Source organism: Halichondria panicea, chromosome 1 (assembly GCF_963675165.1).
Source record: "Halichondria panicea chromosome 1, odHalPani1.1, whole genome shotgun sequence".
NCBI lineage: Eukaryota > Metazoa > Porifera > Demospongiae > Suberitida > Halichondriidae > Halichondria > Halichondria panicea.
In genome coordinates this window covers 1,359,309-1,382,873 of record NC_087377.1, presented here as the reverse complement: position 1 = coordinate 1,382,873, position 23,565 = coordinate 1,359,309, and the positions used below count along the sequence as shown (strand labels likewise).

General features: G+C 40.7%; 2 protein-coding genes across 2 annotated transcripts; both read left to right on the top strand.

Moving 5' to 3' along the window:
* Positions 1–16,624: 16,624 nt before the first annotated feature.
* On the top strand, positions 16,625–20,271 carry LOC135342483 (uncharacterized). Its single transcript, XM_064539215.1, has 8 exons — positions 16,625–16,768; positions 17,259–17,342; positions 17,558–17,605; positions 18,357–18,438; positions 18,505–18,539; positions 19,214–19,290; positions 19,558–19,656; positions 20,131–20,271. The coding sequence occupies exons 1-7, from the start codon at positions 16,625–16,627 to the stop codon at positions 19,607–19,609; spliced, it is 522 nt and encodes a 173-aa protein (XP_064395285.1). The 3' UTR covers positions 19,610–19,656; positions 20,131–20,271.
* LOC135332540 (DNA repair nuclease APEX1-like) lies at positions 19,909–21,166 on the top strand. The gene is made up of 2 exons (XM_064527724.1): positions 19,909–20,302; positions 20,897–21,166. Exons 1-2 carry the CDS (start codon positions 20,115–20,117, stop codon positions 21,057–21,059), a joined length of 351 nt encoding a protein of 116 aa, XP_064383794.1. The 5' UTR covers positions 19,909–20,114; the 3' UTR covers positions 21,060–21,166.
* The last annotated feature ends 2,399 nt before the right edge of the window (positions 21,167–23,565 follow it).

Here is a 23,565-nt window from a genome sequence, read left to right as displayed (position 1 = left end):
TACCGGGTCTAAGCTGGTGTCCCATGGACTCTGTCGCCGTAGAGATCGAGGGTCACATGACTGTGGTTAGGTTTTGGGGGAGCCCTGAGAGAGGGGCCCTCGTGGTTAACGATAAATTATAGGCACGTAAGTGTTTGGGAGGCCCTCATGCATTCAGTCCCCTCCTGGTAATCACATTGTCAGATGGAAATAGTATTGTTTTTGTGTCTGGTGGTAACGCATTTAGAAGAGATGGATCGTACCTCCCTTTTATATTGAGGGAGGCTATAAATTTGTTGCTTCTTATGTATCGGTGATAGGTGGTAACAGACTCGGGGGGGTGGGAGGCTCGAAAATTAAGCAGCAGTCAGTAGATCCTCGTGAGGCAGTTTTGTAAGCAGCTGTATTTGCACGTGTAGGCAGGCATGCGCGGTGTTTATTTTAGTGTTGCTATAATTGCGAATATAATTATAACAAAGAACCTCTGATGTATATATAGCGCCATACAAACCATAATAATCTTTCAGTGTATTCTGTCCAAGTCAATGTTGTCATGCCGTGACACACACTCTAGTCTTAACTTACGTTTTGTCCATTTTTTTGCCCTTTCGGCCGAAACTTGATTTTCGAATGTGAGGCGTATCCTGAAGACTGCAATAAATGTATTGTAATCTTAACTATTGAATGCTCCCAAGTTGACAATTTCAAGGAAGTTACTTCAGGGACATGTTATTGAAGAGCCTCTTTGCGTGTATTATTTTGAGTGAGTCTGAGAGATCATGCGGGATGGTACTAAGCCCTCGTCACTCTCCGTCCTGGTATCTCCACACACTGTACAACAGAGTATAGCACATTGTCAAGTTAATTGGTCGAACCACCATCCTTAATAATGATTCACGCTAGTTGCTCCAACTCACTGCAGCAGGGAGGCTGCCCAAATACACCTTGCATTGTTTTGATAGTGTCTGTGAGGGAATTAAATGACCAGAATAATTAGCATGCGAGCTAGCTATATAGAAAGTACATTGTACCATCTCAGAGTTGCGACAATCATGTATTATTATTATGACTATTCAGTATTATAATGTAACTGGAGGTTCTTCCAATTGTTACAGCCACGGACAGAATACTGATTACTATGCCGACGCCTTGATTATGGGAGACTCTCGAGGCACACAGGCCTTCTTTGTTTGAGACTCCTGAAAGCTGAATTAAGATTTAGTATTGCTTCGGCTAATTTGTCTATTTTTAAATTATAGCAAAGATCCTCTGATGTATAATATGTAGCGCCAAACAAATCGATTATACAAGCCATAATTATCTTTCAGTGTAAAACATCCTATAGTTAATATGGTCCAGTGACACAGGAGACACTCGCTAGTTTGTTGAATTCAACAGTTATAATCCGAGCGCCCAGTACTTACACTTGCCAATAATGTAGCCAAAGTGCCATAATTAATTGATTTGCTTTTATTGCCCTTTCGGCTGAAACGTGATTTTCGAATGTGATAAAGGCGAATCCTGCAAGCAATACATTGCTACTTATTTTATATGAGTGCATGGTACTAACCTCTCGTCACTGTCTGTCCTGGTATTTCCACACCCTGTATGTACAATAGAGAAGTATAGCACATTGTCAAGTTAATTGGTCGAACCACCATTTAATACTGACTCACGCTGGTGGCTCCAAAGCAATGGAGGGCCTCCCTAATGTCTCTTTTGCTCACATCAGCAGAGAGGGTTCCTAAATAGACTTGACACCATTTGTTTGACGCTGTCTGTGAGGGAATTAAATGACCGGAATAATTTGCATGCAAGCTAGCTAAGTGTAATAGAAGGTACATTGTATCTCTACAATCAAACAATTAAAAGGAGGAAGAGCACGAGTTACGGCCGCCAGAGAAGAGGGGGCACACTGGGGGTTGTATATAGGAGTTGCCATTCTATCACAGTTGTTCAAACTGGCAACCAACCACACAAACAAGTCACCTAACTTTTAATGTAAAATCATGGTCTTGCGCACGTGCATCGAGGCATATAAAATAACTGTCAAGAATACAATGTATACAAGTGATTTGGAGTGTTGGGTCCAGGTTTAATTAATTAATGTTCTTCTCTGTGTTGCTGATCGTTGTCGTTGGGTTGCTGTGGTGGTGGTCGTATGTCTGTACAATAAAAAAATCAACGATAATTGTCAACATACAACTATTGAAACGATTATTTTTTGTGAACTGTTTTTCACTGTAATTGTAATTATGGTGTCAGTTTTGGCTGTCACACTAGATCCTGTACAAGGGCCTGCTTCACCCTCCCCTCCGACATCGCCGTATCTAACAACACATGTAAAAAAAGAGCGGTCTGGCCAGTACCGCCTAGCTAGGGGGTAAGTCTTGAAGGTACTACTTTTTAGGGTAGCATAAGGTATTTGACACAACCTACTAAAAATGAATATACAGTTCGTCCTTTAAAATTAATCTATCAATGTTCTTGTTGGTTGTCGTTGTTCTGTGGTTGCTGTGGTGGTCGTATTTCTGTACAATAAAAAAAAATCAACAATAATTGGGGCAAGAAAAGTTACACTTACCCCATAGCTCTAGCTAGATCTAGCTGTCTGATGACTTTTTCTCTGATGACTTTTTCGTTGACTCAACTATTCTGCAGATCTGATATTCTCGAGGATATTCTAACACTTTTAGCTCGGCTATATAATTATACGTACTATACGTACGTACTGGAATCAGGATCTTTGAATTAACGCTAAAGTTGACGTCACTAAACCTGAGAACCTGAGAGATTGTACAGAGAGACTGGGAGAGAGAGACTGGGAGAGACTGGGAATCTCAGACTGCGCTGTGAGAGGTCTTAATTTCTTAATAATTCTTAATTTAATATTAATTATTATTATTATTATTATTATTATTTTTTTTTTTTTTTTTTTTTTTTAATGACCGTGTTGTGCTGAGAGAGATAAAATCGTGAGAGGCCGTGAGAGGTGTACTGAGTCAAATTATTATTATTATTATTTTTTTTTTTTTTAGGGGCCACTCAAAAGAGTGGAACCCCTAGATCTGAACAGAACTGAATTGAACTGATCTGAATTGAACTGATCCTGGCCAGGCACTATGGTACTTTGTTGTAAATGCAATAGAACCAGGCGTTGTCTTAACTGTGCCTGTGTAAAGGCTGGAAATATTAGTCACAACTGTTTTCCCAGTCGTCTCGGCCATTGCTCCAATGTTCAAGCTCACCATGCCCAAGCCAGTGCCACTGCTTCAAATAAGAGAGTACTGCCATCTTGTCTCCTGTCAGAACCGTCAGACCCCCAATCTCACATTCAGAATCAAACAATACCCACACCACAGTCTCAACATTTCGAGGAAGTACATCCCCTACCCAGCTTTATAGCTACTCGACTTTCCGGTGGGGTGATATGGATGGGGAGCACCTCACAGAAAAGATTGACCAATGCTACAAAGAAGTAGTCCACTGGAGCAGGAATTTTGTTTAAAATCCCCTCTGGAAAAGTAGGAACATCTTTTGTCCGCGAGATCTCGCACTTGTTCCAGGCCTATATATATGCTGAAAGATCTACTATAGAAGGAATAGCAATGAAAGCAGCAATGATCCTACCGGCCTTGCTACTTTAAAAACCACACCCTAGATCAAGAACAAAAGATCATGCCAAACACCTAGAACGCCGCTTAGGCCTCTGGAAGGAAGGCAGTTTGGACAACCTACTAGAAGAAGGACGAACAATCCAATTGCGCCTGACAAAAGAAAACCAGTATAAAAATAATTCAACTGACCAGCTTTCTAGAAAATTCTCTAAAGTTATGATGGAAGGCAAAGTGAGGGCGGCTCTCAGACTGATAGCTGAAAATCAAACATCCAAACCACTATGTCTAGACAGCGCAGCAGACCCAAACAATGCCACTAAAAGTGTCCTCGACAGCTTGCTAAAGAAACATCCACCAAAGCAACCTTACAAGATGGATACGATTGTAAACTCTAACCCACCAGTCACAGATCACCACCCTATTATTTTCGAAAGAATTGATGGACAATTGATACGCAGCACGGTCCTTAAGATGGATGGAGCTGCCGGACCATCAGGCCTTGACGTCGCTGCTTGGAAACGGCTCTGTACCTCATTCAAAGCAGTTTCCTCTGAGCTATGTGACACCCTAGCAGCAGTTGCAAGACGACTAAGCACCAGTTTTGTGGATCCCAAGGGGCTATCAGCTTTTGTTGCCTGCAGACTCATAGCTTTGGACAAATGCCCAGGAGTCCGCCCCATAGGCATTGGAGAGACCGCTAGGAGAATTATCGGGAAAGCTATTGCATCAACCCTCAAAGAAGACATCCAAGATGCAGCAGGTCCCCTTCAGGTATGCGCAGGTCGGATGTGAAGCAGCTGTTCATGCCATGCGTGAAGTCTGATTCTCAACCGACAGAAGCTGTTATCCTAGTCGATGCCTCAAACGCTTTCAATTCACTTAACCGTGAGGCTGCTCTACGCAACATTCAACAGTTATGCCCTTCTCTTTCAAGAATTATCATGCATCAACACCTACAGAAATGAGTCAGAACTATTCATTGAAGGGAACACACTCCATTCCCAGGAAGGCACCACCCAAGGGGATCCACTAGCCATGGCCATGTACGCAATCGCCATAACCCCACTCATCTATCGACTAGAAAATGCAGGAATCAAGCAAGCCTGGTATGCTGATGATGCTACGGCTGGTGGGTCACTTCAAGATCTCAGAGAATGGTGCATGGGACCGCTTAGCGCAATTGGGCCCAGACTACGGATACTACCCTAATACCGAAAAGACCTGGCTTATCATGAAAGAAGATTACCTAGAAGAGGCCAAAGCGAAATTTAATGGTTCAGGAGTGTCAATCACAGCAGAGGGTAAAAGACATCTTGGAGCAGCTGTTGGCACCCCTCATTTTATATCCGGATAGGTCCAACGCAAAGTGACCGAAGCCATTAGGGTGGACTTCAGAGAACTGTGCATACCATGTGTCATAGAACTCAGTGGTAAGGAGAACTTGGGCTCAAGAATGAATTTTACAACGAGGAAACGGAAAATCGTTTTAACAGTACTTTAAATTAACGTCTTCCATGCAGCGGCATGTGAGGCCGATGGTTAGCATGTCTTCATCAGCTATGTAGACACTTCATTCAATTTAACCATCTGCATATCCTGCCTCCCTTTTAGTACACACATGCAATATTGGCAGGTGCTAGTTCTGCACCTGGAGCATCTCGTCATCTTTGCAGCTAAACAACCACACGCTTAGGCTGGTGCAAATTTCTTGTTAGTGCACATAGGCCCTGGGGCGCAGTTTGTACAGATCCTGCCTCCCCCCCCTTCTGCTTTTGAGGGCAGCATAAGAATGACACAAACTACTAAAAATGAATGTACAAGTGATTTAGTTCGTCCTTTAAAATTAATCAATCCATGTTCTTGCTAGTTGTCGTTGTTCTGTGGTTGCTGTGGTGGTCGTATGTCTGTACAATAAAAAAAATTGTCAACATACAACTATTGAACCAAAGGTTAATCTTTAGCTCAACCCTTACTAGACACTGTAATTGTAATTTATATGGTGTCACTAGATCCTGCAGTTTACCCTCCCCTCCGACACCGCCGTATCTAACACATGTAAAAAAAAGCGGTCTGGCCAGTAAACAGTTGGCCTGATATAATAATTATAATAATGATTATTATAGACATGCACTGTATGGGTACTATAATTATACTATACACAGTCATCCTGCATGCGCATGAGACTGGCTCCAAAATACCAATGACTATATTATACATGCATGTTGTGTACAGTACATAATTGGCTATAATTATAATTATGTGGGGAAAAGATTTTGTGTATTAGGGAGTCACCAGAAAAATGTATTGAAAAAGGCTAATTTTAATGCACATTTCAGTTGTGAAAATGTACTGCGTTACACAGTTGTATTTTGCCTAAAGTTGTAAGTATTATCATGCAAACGAGGGGTTAGTACCATTGCATGCATCCACTCAAAATTGCAATGCATTGCTTGTTGTCTCCATGCTGCATGAAACAAGTACAATGTGCAGCGGCATATTGAGTGATTAATTCATCAGACTACATTAATTCATACACAGAATAATAATTATACAGACTAATAATTATAATTATACACATTGATTCTATGCTACTTTCTTGATTTCAACCTGTTGACAAAGTGCATGCATGGTGCCAGCACATCAACACAACATTCATGAAAACAGTAAAAACTTACATTTTTCCCGTTAATAACAATTAATTTGTTTGGCTTTTATTGCCTTTTCAGCTGACGTTTGCAAACCAAATGTGACGAAGGCGTATCCTGGAGACAACAAGCAATGCATTGCAATTTTATATGAGTGGATGCATAGTACTAACCCCTTGTCACTCCTTGTCGTCCTGGTATTTCCACACACTGTACAACAGAAAAGTATAGCACAGTCAAGTTAATTGGTCGAACCACCACCCTTAATAATGAATCACGCTGGTGGCTCCAAAACAATGGAGGGCCTCCCTGATGTCTCCTTTGCTCACCGCAGCAGGGAGGCCGCCCAAATACACCTTGCATAATTGTTTTGATAGTGTCTGTGAGGGATAGAGGAATGAGTGACCTGAACTCATGACAAGTTGAGTAATTATATAATTATGACATGCATATTCAGCTCGTTTATTACCCAAATGCATGCCCACTGCTTTCAGCCCTTCTTAAAGGCCGCTTCCCACTGCTTTTAGCCCTTCTTTAAGGTCACTGCCCACTGCCACGATTTTGTTTACAGTCCTCCATTTTATACCTCAAAGCGTGTTAGAATCTAAGTATCCGACTACAAGTCATGGCTGGAGCCAACCATTTGAAACTGGAACAATTTTGTGCTTATCGTTGTATAATAAAGCTGTGTTCTCATTTTTACTGCATTTACTAGTTTTTGGAGTGAATTCTTAAAGCCCCCAGCCCATAAATCGCGGTATTTTGAATTAAAGTATACTTACAGAAATGACACAATACAATGTATTACTTCAGTAAACATAAGTTACAAAGTGATTTTGATTCTTGCTATTCTTCGCAACCTTTCTGCTGTGTGTCATGAGACTAGATTCAGACATGCATCTTAATTATGTACGGCTAGTAGAAGGCAGGATCTGTACATTGTAACGTGTTAGTGTAGATATTGGCAAACACTGAAGCGCAGTTGAGAACTCAAACTCATGGATTTTTGTCGAGATTACATGCATAACTTATGATGTGCTGCGCTATAGACGTGACAGTTTATGTTTATTTATATGTTATGCTTACGCTGACACTTCCTGTCGCCTGTCGCCTGCATGTAACACTGGAGGCAGTACAATTTCGCGTTTGGTTGGCGGCGCTTTGAGCGAGCACCGCAACAACCATCTTTTTGTGAAGATCTGCACAAAACGAATATACCACGTAAATGAATGTTTGCATTATATAATTTAGACACGTATCATCGAATGTCGCTAATAGTCGCACTCTCCAGCTCGTTTACTCATATCCAATGTCTGCACGTAACGATAATAGACGTGTACGTATAAGTGCCATAGTTAACAAGAGCAGACTTATGGGTTCCACATTTTCTTCGTTGTGTGTCACAATAATTATGTTTAATAAAACCCTTTCCGGTTCGAATGTTTTTGCCACATGGAGTTGAACTTCGCTCAGTTGAGAACTTGGATCATAGAATATCTGAATAATTATGATGAACAGTAAAAAAGGAATGTCAGTGACAATTTGTACTGTCACTAACTTATACACGCACTCCATCATCCATTCATTCTTCTGTTCACTCTGGCTCTGAGAAATAACTTGCAAATAATTGAAACCTTGCGAATCAGAGAACTGAGAGATCTTTATCCAAATGCCTTATTCTTGTTTCAATAGACAAGGAAGGTGCGACAACAGCACGTTGTAAACAGCTTGGGAAGTTATCACCCATTTTCAACCGTAGCTGCTGCTGAAGTCCTGAATATAGGATTACTGAGGATTGCATAAATGAATCAACCCGAACTCACATCATCTTTGATTATTTCATCGACTAGTCGTTTCTTGATTAGAGGATATCGACGACACTTCTGGGATCGAGACTGTCTGGATAATACATAATTGATTCTTATACTTTAATTTTCACGTACCTGTGGACAAGTGTGCACGGTCAGCACATCATAACTTCCGTCAGTGAAAACATATTTTTTTTATTTGTTGCTTTTTTGCCAGATTTTTGACTCGCACTGGTGGGTGCAAAACATTCCTGATATCCCTGTTGTGGTACCAATAGGGAGGCCTCCTATGTACATTTGTATTATTTTTAAATGCAGCTATAACTATCACATTATGGATAGACTAACCTTATTGGTGCAATTGCCACGGGCTCCAGGAAGGCAATTGTTGCATGGTCTGCCTCCCCGGGCACATATATACACAGTTGAGTGCATGTGCCAGTTGTGCGTCTGCAAAACTTTGTTGTTCCCTTGGAATTGGAATCCATCTAGGAGCTAGCTGATATAGAGGATAGATCTAGAGGCCGGTGCTGTCTTCAGATTGTGTCATTGTTAGCAGTTACTCCTAGAGGATAGATCTAGAGGCCGGTGCTGTCTTCAGATTGTGTCGTTGTTGGCAGTTATACACAACTCATTTGGTAGGCACACATCCGCTGCAGCTCCCAGTCGTGCACCTGCAGCAGTTTACTGATGCCATGCCGGAGAGAGCACTAGAGAAGATGAGGCCCTTTTTATAATGATTAACTAATAATAATACTACACATGAAGTTGTTACTCTGATTTCAATCTGTGAACAAAGTGCGTACATGCCAGCACATCACACAACTATAATTATAATAATTATAATTATATTAAAACTTTCTCTTTTTTCTTTAATTATAATGCTTTTAGCCTCAATAGCCTTCTCTGCTGCTGCTTTTGTAACGAATCCAAACTAATTAAAATAGTTTTGGCTTCAATAGCCTTCTCAGCCGTGGCTTTGCTTTTTAGGGTGGCAAAGGCGAACCCCTGGGCTGGGATGTGCACAATCTATATACATAATTATATGCATATATAATATTATGCTCTGTTTCTATATAACATACTACTCTTTTCTGGAGTTTCACCTGTGACAAAGTGTGTGCCAGGAACATGCACATTAATTTACATCATTTTTAAATCATTTTTCCCCTGTATACGTCATTGTCAGCTGACACTTTTGCGAATGTGGCGAATGTGGTGCCAACTATTATAAAACTTACTCTTTTTTCTTTAATTACAACAGCTTTGGCCGCTATAGCCTTCTCAGCTTCTGCAGCTGTTTTTAGGGTTGCAAACCCGAACCCATGGATATAATTATGAATATATTATTATGCTCTGTTTCTATATAACATACTACTCTTTTCTGGAGTTTCACCTGTGACAAAGTGTGTGCCAGCACAAAACAGGAACATGCACATTAAACTTACATCATTTTTTAAATGTATACCCTAGCTTATAATGACTCACGCTAGTGGGGCCAAAGCACTGATGTCATCTTTGATTGTCCCTGCAGCCCAAATGCACTTTTTTGTGAGTAAAGGAACCAGTAACATCAACACTCAGTCGAGTCAATGCATGTGGACAAAGTATGTGCATGGTTCCAGCACATCATATAACATGCATTCACACAACTATTTCTCTTTTTTCTTTTATTATAATACTTTTGGCTTCTATAGCCTTCTCAGCTTCTGCGACTGTTTTTAGGGTAGCAAACCCGAACCCAGGCGATGGGATTATAACTTACATGGATTGTTTCACAGCATTGGAGGGCCACCTTCACAGTGTTAATGGTGCATCCAAGGGGCAAGCCGCCCAAAACTTTTCGGTTGCGAGAGTAATTATAATAGTATAAAAAAATTATTTCTACACCATCGTCTTTTGAAAATGTCCATGGCTTTCCCTACCAAATGGAGGGACCACATAAAATGCTTGTGTTCGTGTTCGTGTTCGTGTTCATGGAGATAGTGGTTGATACTTCAGTAATGTATATACATAATTCAATAACTCAACGTTGACTAGGTAGCCCTATAGTAAAATACCAGTCATACCAGTATAACGTCTGGTTTGACGTCTGGTTTGGTGTCTGAGTGTCACATGTCATGTGTTTCATTTTTGTCTATAAAAGTCACTAGTTGTTTTCTATTATTTTTTGTCCTGAAGAATCGCTCATTGCGAGGAAAAGCTTTGACAATATAAAACAAATTAAAAGTGACTATAGATAGCCATAGCCTTAGCCAGCTCACAGCTAGTTACCTAAAGTACTAACGTTTATCCACAAGAAGATGTGATTTTCAAAGGATTAGAAATCTGTTCTATAACCGACTTAGAAATAGAGGATATCCTATCTGGTTTTTGAAGACGATTTTTGAGGAAGTCAGCTACGACTCAAGAAGTCAACTCATTAAATATAAAAGAAAAAAGGAAAAGGCAGCAAACCCTACAGTCTTTTTTAAGACATACAGAAATCCTCTTTTTGATGGTGTAAACTTGAAGAATATATTTGAGTCGAACTTAGGGGATAACTTTAATGTCACTATATGTTATAAATCTGTATCCTCTATTTCCAAACTTGCCTGTCGAAATTTTAGGGCTACCTAGTCAACGTTGACTAGGTAGCCCTATAGTAAAATACCAGTCATACCAGTATAACGTCTGGTTTGACGTCTGGTTTGGTGTCTGAGTGTCACATGTCATGTGTTTCATTTTTGTCTATAAAAGTCACTAGTTGTTTTCTATTATTTTTTGTCCTGAAGAATCGCTCATTGCGAGGAAAAGCTTTGACAATATAAAACAAATTGAAAGTGACTATAGATAGCCATAGCCTTAGCCAGCTCACAGCTAGTTACCTAAAGTACGTTTATCCACAAGAAGATGTGATTTTCAAAGGATTAGAAATCTGTTCTATAACCGACTTAGAAATAGAGGATATCCTATCTGGTTTTTGAAGACGATTTTTGAGGAAGTCAGCTACGACTCAAGAAGTCAACTCATTAAATATAAAAGAAAAAAGGAAAAGGCAGCAAACCCTACAGTCTTTTTTAAGACATACAGAAATCCTCTTTTTGATGGTGTAAACTTGAAGAATATATTTGAGTCGAACTTAGGGGATAACTTTAATGTCACTATATGTTATAAATCTGTATCCTCTAAAACAAACTTGTCTGTCGAAATTTTAGGGCTACCTAGTCAACGTTGACTAGGTAGCCCTATAGTAAAATACCAGTCATACCAGTATAACGTCTGGTTTGACGTCTGGTTTGGTGTCTGAGTGTCACATGTCATGTGTTTCATTTTTGTCTATAAAAGTCACTAGTTGTTTTCTATTATTTTTTGTCCTGAAGAATCGCTCATTGCGAGGAAAAGCTTTGACAATATAAAACAAATTGAAAGTGACTATAGATAGCCATAGCCTTAGCCAGCTCACAGCTAGTTACCTAAAGTACCATGCATAGATATGGCCGGTGCTGAGGGATGAGCTTGGATAGAGACTAGCCTTGTTGGTGCACATGGATCCCGTTCCAGGGAGGCAATTGCTACAGGTTCCACCTCCCAAGGCACACACACACCTGTGACCTAACGAGAAATTCTATATACACAACCATGCAGTGAAAATGTACCAAGGCAGAGCACAAAGCATATACCGTTCTCATGACGTCCGCTTTAGTCCGTCTAGAGCATATGATTTCTACAAGCCGATATTTGTTAGACTGCAATTATAACATCATTTTTACAACCTTTTTTAATTTATAATTATAACGCTAGAGCATTTTGGCTTGGAAAATCGATTCATAATACGCATCAAATCTGTGGCAAGCCTCATGAAAACATGCGGTCTTTATTGCCATTTTGGCCGCTTTTTTACTAAAAAAAAAGTTGCAAAGGCGAACCGGAACCCTCTTCCTTCCTTTCTATACCAGAGAGGACAACATTAACAGTGACGACTGCAGGTGCTGTCGGAGGTGTTCCTGGAGTTGTGCCAGTTGTCTGTGAGGGAGTGGGGGGTCAGAGAACAGAGAACACCAGTTAGTGCATTCATGCCTGTGAATGATGAGCACATAATTATACCCACTGGCATAGCTTTGTTATTATTAGACATCTTCAGGGCCTCCGCCACAGAGTCCCTCGACGTATGTGGGGGGAGACCAGAGACAAACACTCTTCTCTCTTTATTTTTCTGTGCACCCATGAGGTAGACCTCCCAAAACACTTCTTCTCGGTGCATGCCTGAGAATGATGAGCACATAGTACATAGTATACCCACTGGCATAACTTTGTGAATAGCCGCAAGAGACCAGAGATGTTTTCTTATAATAGACATCTTCATGTAGGGCCTCCGTTTGATGCTATTTTGGCCACCGTATACTTGTACTGCTTTTTAGCATTGTTGTCCTAAAATTTAAAACACTACCTTAATTATTTATCATTAATTTGGAGATCACCGAGGCATAATTATACTGTACAAAACCTCTGGATCCTCATTGTGGCTACAACTGTAGGTACCATTGTTTTGTCCTCGCACAGAAATACAATTAACCAACACAAGTACGTACAGTCACTACTCTTTTTTTTTTATTTCCACGTGTGGACAAAGTGCATGCATGGTGCCAGCACATCACATAACAGGAACATGCACAATAACTTACATTTTTTCCTTTGATTAAAACCAAATTTTGTTTGATATCATAGAGACTAACCTGGTTAGTACAGCTGGTGCTGAAGCAATTTGTACACGGCCTGGGCACACACACAACTCTCCTTTCGTGCATATGCAGCATGATGCCGACATGGTCACGGAACTGGGCACACACACAACTCTTTGGCAAGATCCTTTCGTGCATCTGCAGCATGATGCCGACATGGTCACGGAACTGGGCACACACACAACTTTGGCAAGATCCTTTTGTGCATCTGCAGCAGCATGCCGACATGGTCACGCTAGTCAGACCAGAGCAGTGGAGCTGAGAGTCTCAATTCTTTGTCGTCAGTAGGGAGGCCTCGTAAATAGATTGTTTGGATGCTGTCATAACTATAACAACATGAATATATAATTATATGTATATAGAGACTAACCTTGTTGGTGCACCTCGAGCTTGTTCCAGGGATGCAATTGCTGCAAGGTCTGCCATGCATGGACACACACATCTGTGGCATGCTCCTGTGCTACATCTACAGCATTTAATAGCTATTTATAGATACCATGCGAGCTGAGATGATGCAGTGACATGCACATTAACTTACATTTTTTCCTTTAACTGAAACAAATTTTTTCTTCACTGCCTCATTGGCCGATTCTTAGTGGCGAAGGCGAACCCTGGAGACAGCACAAGCATTTTGAGTGATTTGGCTTTGCATCATAATAACAGTACTGTTACTTCTTGAGTTTCAACATGTGGATGAAGTGTATGCATGTGGTGCCAGCACATCACATAACAGGAACATGCATGCATGCACATTAACTTCCTTTTTTTCCGTTAATTGCAACGAAATTTTTTTTTATTGCCTCTTGAGTGGGTGTGCCCCCCTGGGCACACATACACCCGCTACATATTCCTATTTTGCATCTGCAGCACGACATGCTGATGTGAGGTGTATAGTTGCAGTTTTGATGTGAGGCAGTTGAAGATAGTCTAGTCGAGTCCACTCGGTTTTAGTTGCTCTATATAGTTGAGTCAATGATACAATTATATGCAGCTCATAATTATTAGCCTATAATTATAGTATACACACGATTCCCAAAATTAATGGAGCCTCGGCTGTCAATTCAACCCTACATCATGGCCCTCACGGTTTCCGGGGGGGGGGGGGGGAGACTGTGGCTATAGGTTCGCTGCTGGATTAGCTGTGGCTGGGGTGGAGACTGTGGCTGGGTTGGTCGAGGAAGATTGGTGAGCATCTCGACTGAGAGTGGTTGCCTTGTGCAGAGGCGTTTGCATATGCTCGGGGGTTAAGTGGTACAGTGTCCTCCCGAGCATTGCCCTTTGCGGTGTGTTTTTCTTAATAGCCATCTCGGGCCTCAAAGTTTCATCACTAGGAGGGTGTGGGAAATTAAAGCGACAGGTTTGGTTTCTCTTGCAATATGAGGAATGCCCTTTCATTGCATAAAGTGGCAACGGGGAATTAGTGATAGTTGTAGTCCTCCGTTCCTCTTCTCCTCTTGACATTTTTGCCTTTAATAATAATATTTTTTGTACAGCTTTGTCAGTGGATATCGATCACCAGTCGTTTTAACATCTATTTAATTTAATAAATACTTACATGGAACAAAGATGTCTTTGCCATGTTGGAATTCTGATCTTGATATCCAGAAATAACACATCAAGTACATTGAAATAATTATTACATGCCATCATCGTTAGCATTGCCGATATTGTACATTCATAATTAAGCTATTTTAAACTGCTTCCTAGGCATGCAGACATAGTGGCGTGGCAGAATACCTCGACCAGCCATCAGTAACAATGAGCAATAGATTCAGTGAAGAACAAAGATAAATTGGATCAGCAGTTGAGAATGGAAACTTGGATCAGTATATTATTATAGTACCAATTATAGTGTGAATGTCAGCACCCTCAAGTATCAACCACTATCTGCCATATAGCGGGTGATTGTCTTCTTGTAAAAGGTTCTGTAATATATATAATTATATTGCATACAACATGCATGCATTTTGAGTGATTTAGCTTGGCATCATAATAAATATATAGTATTATAGACAACATGCACAGACGAACATTAATATCAGTTACTTTTTTATTTTCTGAATTGCAACATTTTCCCATTAATGGCAACAAAACTTCTTTTTATTGCCTCTTGGGCCGATTTTTGAGCTTTAAAAGTAGCGAAGGCGAAACCTGCGGAGGGCCTGGCTGATATCCCCTTCGGTTGAACCTACATGTAGGCCAGCATAGGTGCACCTTCTTTGATTGAATCTGTGAGGGAGTATAGAGGAACTAGTGACATGAACTCTATATATATAGTTGAGTCAATGATATAATTATATTCAGCTCATAATTATTAGCCTATAATTATAGTATACACACGATTCCCAAAATTAATGGAGCCTCGGCTGTCAATTCCTTCAGCCCTATATATATATTGACCTGACCACAAAACGCTTGCAACACACATTACATGCATGGCTAACAAACATCTAACATAATACGGAACACTACATGGCCCTCACTGTTTCTGGGGGGGGACACCTGTGTTGGGTGAGTGCATTGTACTGAAGTTCATAGACAAGTTATCTTGTTTGGTGCCCTTACTCGGCATTAAACTATGACACTCTATCTCTCTATAGCTGACCCCTCCCCACAACCCCCTGGCAGACTCGTCTGGTGGACCTCGGATACCAAGTAAGGATCTATATTTTATTGTGGCATATAAGCTTATACTATAATGCAGTTAGTTCTATATTCCCATCAACTTGTCCTGATAATTATACTATATAACATGCATGCAGTACTGGGCCCACTAGCTCATAAGTTGTCATATATATACTGGATTTTTATATATACTGGATTTTATTGTTTTCTGGTGCATTTGCAAAAATAATTAAGTCTGCCATCTCCATATAATTATATCCATCCCAGCTCTCAGCATCTGCCACATCGATTTCCCCCCAAATCTCACCTCCTCAACGTCGTCTAGCTCTGCCGCAACACACCAGGCCCATGGCATCTAAATGCAGCTGCAAGTACACGACTGGATTGTGCAACAGCTGTGTGTGTGTGCCCAGGAAGGTAGAACCGGCAGCAACTGCATCAGAGCTACAGGTGCACAAATAAGGTTAGTCTCTATCCATGTTGTTATACCGTATAGCGGGTAATTTTCGTGGGGTAAATATTCATTATTTTCGTGGGCAGGCTGACCTCCACGAAAGTTTAACGTAGGCGTGGCTTACCGGAATGCAGTGTGCAGGCAACGAGACTAAACGAAATATTTACTCACCGTTTTTGGAGTTGAACGAATTTTTTACCCCCACGAAACTTATCCGCTATACGGTAGTTAATTCACTCAGTGTTGTGTGTGTGTGTGTGTGTGCAGTGCTTGTCGAGTGCTCGAGTTTTTTAGTACGTCTATCAATCTACATAGTGCAGGTTGATAAGTCATCTCTATAGCCTAGAAATATGGGGGCTCCGTTAGTTAGTATTTGTGAAGATATATAGGTCGACAATTATGATGTATTGAAGTTGTGTATAACTGCCAACAACAACACTACTACTCTAACCCAGAAATCTATAGAGAGAACTAATCAATTTAGATCTATATGCGCATTCACAATTGTATCCATGCCGATTGTAATTCATGCACAAGCACACTTCTTGTAAATACACTTAAGTCTGTGTCACTGATTCCTCCCTTACAGACGACATCCATTTATTTAGGAGGCCTGCAGAGCTAACTGTCTTCAGATTGATGGATTTCAGATAGAGTTGACGCCTTTGATTCCAACCCCACCAGGTGCAGCCTCTTCGTCAGCCACCCCAGAAACCGTGAGGCCATGTATAGAATGCATGTAGTGTTCCGTATTATGTCAAATACTTGATAGCCAATGTGCATTGTGCATATCAGATCAATAGGGCCGAAGGAATTGCATGACAGCAGAGGCTCCGTTAATTTGGTGAATTGTGTGCATGTGTGTGCCCAGGGGGGCACACCCTGTACAAATTGTTGCAGCACAAGATGCTCAAACCAGGTTAGTCTCCCTCCATGTTATTATAGTTAATACCCAGTGTTGTGTGTGGTGTGCATGCAGTGCTGGTCCCACTAGGGTTGTCATAACTCAAAATTATACACTTATTCTCTGGTGCATGGTCTATAGTGGTCTATAAAATTACTCATGGTCTATTATTTTTTCTCGTGTGCATTGGCTTCGTTTCGCAAATGTTTGCCTCCTGAGAATACTGCTCAGAATAAATAATAAAACCATACAAGTGTACAGGATTAAGCTACCACTATACTACTTCATGTATGCAGACCTATATCATTCTGTATGATTATACTGAGCTGCGTAAGGCTATAATATTTTATAGGTGAAGCCCTGTTTAGTATATAATTATAGCAGCTGTTTTTATGCACTCGCATCGTATACAAGACTGAACCAGTTATCACTAGGTGTTTGTAGTACAATAGTACAGAAGCATGTACTTGATTTAGTTTATGTGATTCCTCCAATTCCCTCACAGGCTAGTTCTTCCACCCAGTGTGCCGCACTACTCCCGAACCCACCAGCCCTAGCTAGGGGCCTGACCCTACGGTTGAAGCGTTGCGTGAGTGTCCCGAACAATTATGCCTTAATCACAACATGTATAGCCAACAACGACACTATGAGTGTCAGTGCTGGTCCATCCATTATACCCCACTCCCTAACTCACCAGCCCCACCTCCAACCGTATAAAACGATTATTTAGCGTGCCATTCGTTACACAGGATGTATAGCATTTAACTTGAGTTCATGTCATTGACCCCTGCACTCCCTCCACAGGTACCCGCTAGTCAGCTAGTGCCCCCTCCACCTAAGAGGAAACGTTCAGTGAGTGACCATGTGCGTGCATACATGTATTATATGCAGTTATGCTCGAATTCCCGAATTATATATAGTACAAGATTGCCTATATTTGTATAAATTCAAGCCGCGCAAACGATTTGTTTTATGCTGTATCGACATGCATGTGTACGTGTTCTATGTCTATATCTGTATCAGTGGTGTATGAAGCAATTTCACAATGAGGGGGGGGGCTCGACTTTTTTAAATGGAAAAAGTACGCCTATCAATAGGTCGACAAGATGCATTGGAGTTGTGTATAACTCTTGAGTCACTGTCTCGCATGAACAAAGCCAACAACGACACTATACTACTCTAACACAGAAATCTATAGAGAGCTAACCACTATAATTTATATATTACGCATTCACAAGGATATCCATGCTCGAGGAATCGTATATATATATATACCGTATAGCGCGAAATTTTCGAGGGGCGAAATTTTCGCGAATTTCGTGCGTTGGAATTCTACACAAAAATTAAGTCCACGAAAAGTGTTCGTTAATAAGAATTACCTGCTATCATGCAAATATTTAAAGGCGTGGCTTCCGGTAAGCAGTCATTCCGCGAACATTGTGCAACGAAATGGCTTTTAGAGGCCAATCCACGAAATATAAGTGCCTCAAAAATTTCGCGCTATACGGTATATGCATGTTACTATTTTGGAGGATGATATTTAATAATGAGCTGAATATACATGTATAACCGGTTCCTCCACCCCCTCACGGACGACATCCAGAGAAATTTACTTGGGAGGCCTCCCTCCCCGCACCACGAAGGGGGACATAAGAATTGCCCTCCATTGTTTTGGAGGAACCAGCGTGAATCATTTTTAAGTGCATGGTGGTTCGACAAATTAACATGTGCTTTACTTCTCTGTTGTGCAGTCGGTGGACATCCCATGGGCGAAGGGAAGGGAGGGGTTAGTACCATCCACTCACAATAATTATTGTATAAGTAAACCATTATACTTTCTGTATCGGGTTTGCCTTCATTACATTTTTTAATGAACTCTCAGCAAAATGGCCTTAGGAAAAAAAAATATAATTATTGATCAAAGGACAAAGTGTAAGTTTTAATTTGTTCCTGTTTTTCGAATTTTGTGTGATGTGCTGGCACCATGCATGCATGCACTTTGTCTGCAGGTTGAAATCAAAAAAAAAGAGTAGTGACTGTATGTACTTGTGTTGGTTAATTGTATTTCTAATTAGAGTCTTTGTGTGTACGTATGTGTGTGAATTGATTTTAGCCAAATCACTCAAATGCTGTCTACATTGTGTTGCATGCACTGTACTGAGCACAATATATAGAACCTCTCACAAGAAGGTGCATGATCACCATGATGGCAAGTAGATCCCCTCCAACCAGCTGGTTCAATTGTGAACTCCCACTCACTGACATTAGACCACATTTGCCAGTAGCTACCTTTGACCCAATAGCCAACAACGATCCTAATAACGCAAAAAGAGTGATTCTAACCAATTGCTAAATCTATATAATATTTTATACACATCCATTATCATATCCACGATTGCATGCACAAGCACACTTCTTGTAATACACTTGTGTCATGCACTGTCATCCACTCCTTTACAGACGCCTTCGTTCTCTACCCCACCTCCTGAGCAGCCACAAACATCCCTGCAGGTTCATCTGGTCCATCAGCAGAAACCGTGAGGGCCATGTATATATTAATGTGAATGCATGTAGTGTTCCGTATTATGTTAGTTACATTCAAATGTTTGTTAGTCATGCAATGTGTGTTGCAAGTGTTTTGTGGTCAGGTCAATAGGATCGAAGGAATTGACAGCCGAGGCTCCATTAATTTGGGGAATTGTGCATATAATTATACATTAACTATAACAATAATTATGAGCTGAGTATAATTATATCTCAACTTAATTTGAGTTATGTAACTGGTTCCTATCACTCCCTCACAGATCCCAAAAAATGCATTTGGGCGGCCTTTATCCAGGCGTGACTATATTATAGGAGAGGTTAAGGAGGCCCTCCTAATCCTCCCTTGTTTCGGGGAAAGCGTGAGTCATTATTAAGGGTATAGTAGTAGTTCAGTCGATTAACTTGTGCTATACTTCTCCGTTGCATATACATGTATATATAGATTGTGATTAACCCGGCACAGGCCCTAACGAGCAATTAAAGCCGCGGCTGAGGTTCCTCCAGTTATGTAACTGGTTCCTATCACTCCCTCACAGATCCCAAAAAATGCATTCGCAGGCAGTGCCCTTAATTACTTAGGAGGCCTCCCTTTTTTTAAAACACTCCGGTATTATACTATGTAACCATAGAGTTTGTTGTGTCTTTCCTCTATACCCTGTACGTACGTAGTCCTAGCTTGCTCTGTCTCTGAACTTTAGTGTCAGTACATACGCACACTGGCACTGTATGCTAGGAGGTACGCACACTGGCACTGCATAAGAGATAGGTATACCTTCAGAGTTTGCGTTGACTTTGTGTACATGCATGTATATTTTGTATGTATCTACTCGTAGATTTGAAGAACCCCAAGACAAACACAAAGACAGCTGGTTTCACGCCCGAGGAGAGACAGGACTTCACAGAGCTACTGGAGGAGAGTTTCGTGGACACCTTCCGTCACCTGTATCCCGACCTCGCTGGAGCGTACACTTACCAGTTCAACGCCAGAGCCAAGAACACTGGCTGGTGAGTGCTCCCGCATTACTCTAGAAATAGAGTGTAATTTCAATTTCAGTGTGTGTGTGAGCAAAGCTGTATAGTTACAGCGGAACCATTTTATAACACAAAACATTTGGGTTTGTCCATTATAATTACCGTATATCTTCTAATTTATAGGACACTTCTAATTACCCCGGACTCTCTTTTGGGCAATTTTCGTTGTTCTAATACAACGGACACTCCAGTGCTTTAATGTTACATTTGTTCTAAAAATCCGGACAATACTTTGAAAAGTTGAGTTACATTCACAGACGGCAAGTAAGACTTAGAGTGCTGCAGTTAGATAGCTAGTTTTAGATAGCTAGTGCAACTATTCAATCGCACAGTATTCTATTAAACTTAGCTAGCTCGCATGCAGCTGCTTGCTTGTTCTAATTATTCCGGACACTTCACATGCTCTATAAAAATCTGTTCCAATTATACCCGGACAATTTCCAAAATAATTATTTTTTGCTGTCCGATAAATAAGGTATGTAGGAGGTGGGCTTTTTATATCGTAGATGGTTAAGAGTGGCCATTAAGTACATTACTGTTAATATGATCACATTTCTTTTTCTTCAGGAGACTGGATTATTTCGTGGTGTCTGAGCGGCTCCTCCCTCATGTAACTGATGTGGTGATTCGTAAGGAGGTGTTTGGGAGCGACCGTTGCCCATTGGTGATTGGATTGACAGACCACACCCACAAGAGAAGGACGAACCCTGAATTGATTGGCTATCACTAGCTGCATTTAGCCATTATACGACTATCTAACATAGAATGCAAACAAATAACAGTTAATGTGAGCACTTTTACTTTATGTTCTGGTGATGACTACGTTTTTCATCTTTCTCCCTCTATTTTCTATCTGGTTGCCATAGTGTTGCAAGATGTCCACTCGTGAGTCGTGAAGGGATAATATAATTAGGCTAGGTCAAGTATAATTATAACAATTAATTACCCATAATTAATTAGCTTCTGGTGAATAATCAGCTAGGAGACTTAGAAAGGGCGGCTAATTTATGAGACACAGACCATCAGATTCACTGCCCACTTTATACAAACCACTTCCGGTGACCCAAAGTAGCGCTTGGGTTGGTTATTCATGGGGCTCCGGAGCTGGTGGTTGGGTGTCGGGAAACTGGCATCTGCCATCAGAGCGCTACTTTATCCGGAGTTCTGTAACTCACGGTATGCACTGCTCGGTGTGGTGTACTTTATGCTGCCCTCGAAAGCAGTACTTATGCTACCTTAAAAGTAGTACTTATGCTGCCCTCAAAAGCAGTACTTACGCTACTTGAAGGTAGTACAATAATTATAATTTTGGTAATCTTCACAAGAGCTTTGTAAGTTGCAGCCTCTGAGTTACTTGCCTGCATAAATTCTTCCACCCTGCATGTGGACGCGACTCTTTTAAACTGTCTAGAGGGGATTGCCTGTAGCTGAAGCGTATAATTATAACGATGTCATGACAGAGCCATATAGTTCTCTGCCACAGGGACAAGCACTCAGCTATCTGTGCTGTTTAAAAACTGACTTGTTCAGCAGGAGTGAGTCCCCGTGAACATTTCCAGGTTGTCGAAATGAGCGGCCAAATACAAACTCTTTTGTGACACGAGTACCGTGATAATAATTATATTATTTATAATTGTACTGTCAGAAATGTGTTGAGCTGCATGCTTGCATATAGCACAGCGGGCAATAAATATAAACTGACCAATCACACGACCTCGACACATGCTCACATTATTGTATGCATGCTCACTTCAATTGAAAATAAATAATTATTTCTTCAAGCTCTCAGATCCATGTGGATGAAGTAAAAAGACTACTTACCTTGTTGAGATGGGTAGTGCTTTCATTATTATGTTCTTATATCCTATAATTATTTTTCTATTATAATTTTGTTCTTTTCTATGACATCGTGGCATGCTCTTATATGACTACAAGGTGTTGTATACCTCCAGCCTCCTCCTCTCCGTCTAATAACGCTATTATGTGTTTAATAAATATTTCTTCTTCAGTATTCTCAAGTCTAAGCTTTTCGTTGTGAACTTAAGATTACCTAGCTGGGCTTCCGGTTGCAAGTAGCATTGAGGGACATAACAGTACCTCGGTAGTTCCAGTTCTTGTCATGAATTATAGGACACTCACCACGGCACAATCTTGTGAGTTAGTACTCCTTTCCTGGTTTGAATATTTGTACCACATGTCCTGCGGAAAAATTAGGGTGCTTGTTCAAATGCGCTTCTTGCTCTATTACAGCAGCTTCTAATTATCTTGGAACAGTCTCATCGTATGCACCTGTTATTAATAGAACATATTTTCACATAAAGAATAACATGAACACGTTATGATGAGCAATAAGTTTGGTAATAAGACGACTGTTATATCTGCTAGTTCTCTCAATTGTTCATTGGTCAGTCTTCTTCCTTGAAGTGTGACCCTGTATACAAAACACCTAAAGCAAGTTCATAGTAAGTTTCACGCATTTGACATCCATGACAGATATTATGATGTCCAATTTCAGTCCAGAATAAGTTCGAAAAAAATTATCCTTAAAATCAGCCCGGTCATTCCAGGAGAAACTCCGTCTGTATGGAATAAAATACAAGCTGCATCATAGCGACAAAATTTCGTCCGCATGCACATGTCATTAACATAAATATAGACTTAGACTGCATCCTAAGTTTAATTTCGCTACTTACGATTACGGGAGCTCCGATTGCAATATTAGCTAGCTGGCTAGAGCTCATGCACCTTCAAGGAAGTGCGACCTAGGATCGAGGCTAGCTAGAGCTATGCTGATAGCAATGCCAGTAGTTTCATGACTATTATTCTTTGTACAGTGGCTTACCCACAAAATGGTAGTAAGTGTTCTTCAGCATTCTTGAAAAGAAGTGGAAGTACCGAGGCGTTGGTATGTCCTAGATGTTATTTACAGCCCAGCGTAACTATATAGCTAGCTAGCTACATAAGTATAGTATAAGTCAGTAACACTTACGAGATTCTTGTGTTTGAGTCCTTTCTGGGTGGATGGCAGCAAATTTAAAGTGATACCTCGGTGGAGATGAACGTCTCACATCTTGAGGGCATCAGAAGTGATGCCTCGGTGAAGATGAACAAGATAGTGTTTTCCGACGTTCTTCTTTTTACTTTGCAACACACGATGACTTCCCACAATATTTTTATTGAGGACAACAATTACTGCATATGCAACACATGCACACAATGACTTCCCACACTTTTAT

Coding starts and splice junctions, on each gene's coding strand:
- LOC135342483 (XM_064539215.1), top strand. CDS start 16,625: ATGTGCATTGTGCATATCAGATCAATAGGGCCGAAGGAATTGCATGAC. Junction 17,606..18,356: donor CACCTAAGAGGAAACGTTCA/GTGAGTGACCAT, acceptor GACGACATCCAG/AGAAATTTACTTGGGAGGCC. Junction 19,291..19,557: donor CTGGTCCATCAGCAGAAACC/GTGAGGGCCATG, acceptor ACTCCCTCACAG/ATCCCAAAAAATGCATTTGG.
- LOC135332540 (XM_064527724.1), top strand. CDS start 20,115: ATGTATCTACTCGTAGATTTGAAGAACCCCAAGACAAACACAAAGACA. Junction 20,303..20,896: donor AGAGCCAAGAACACTGGCTG/GTGAGTGCTCCC, acceptor CTTTTTCTTCAG/GAGACTGGATTATTTCGTGG.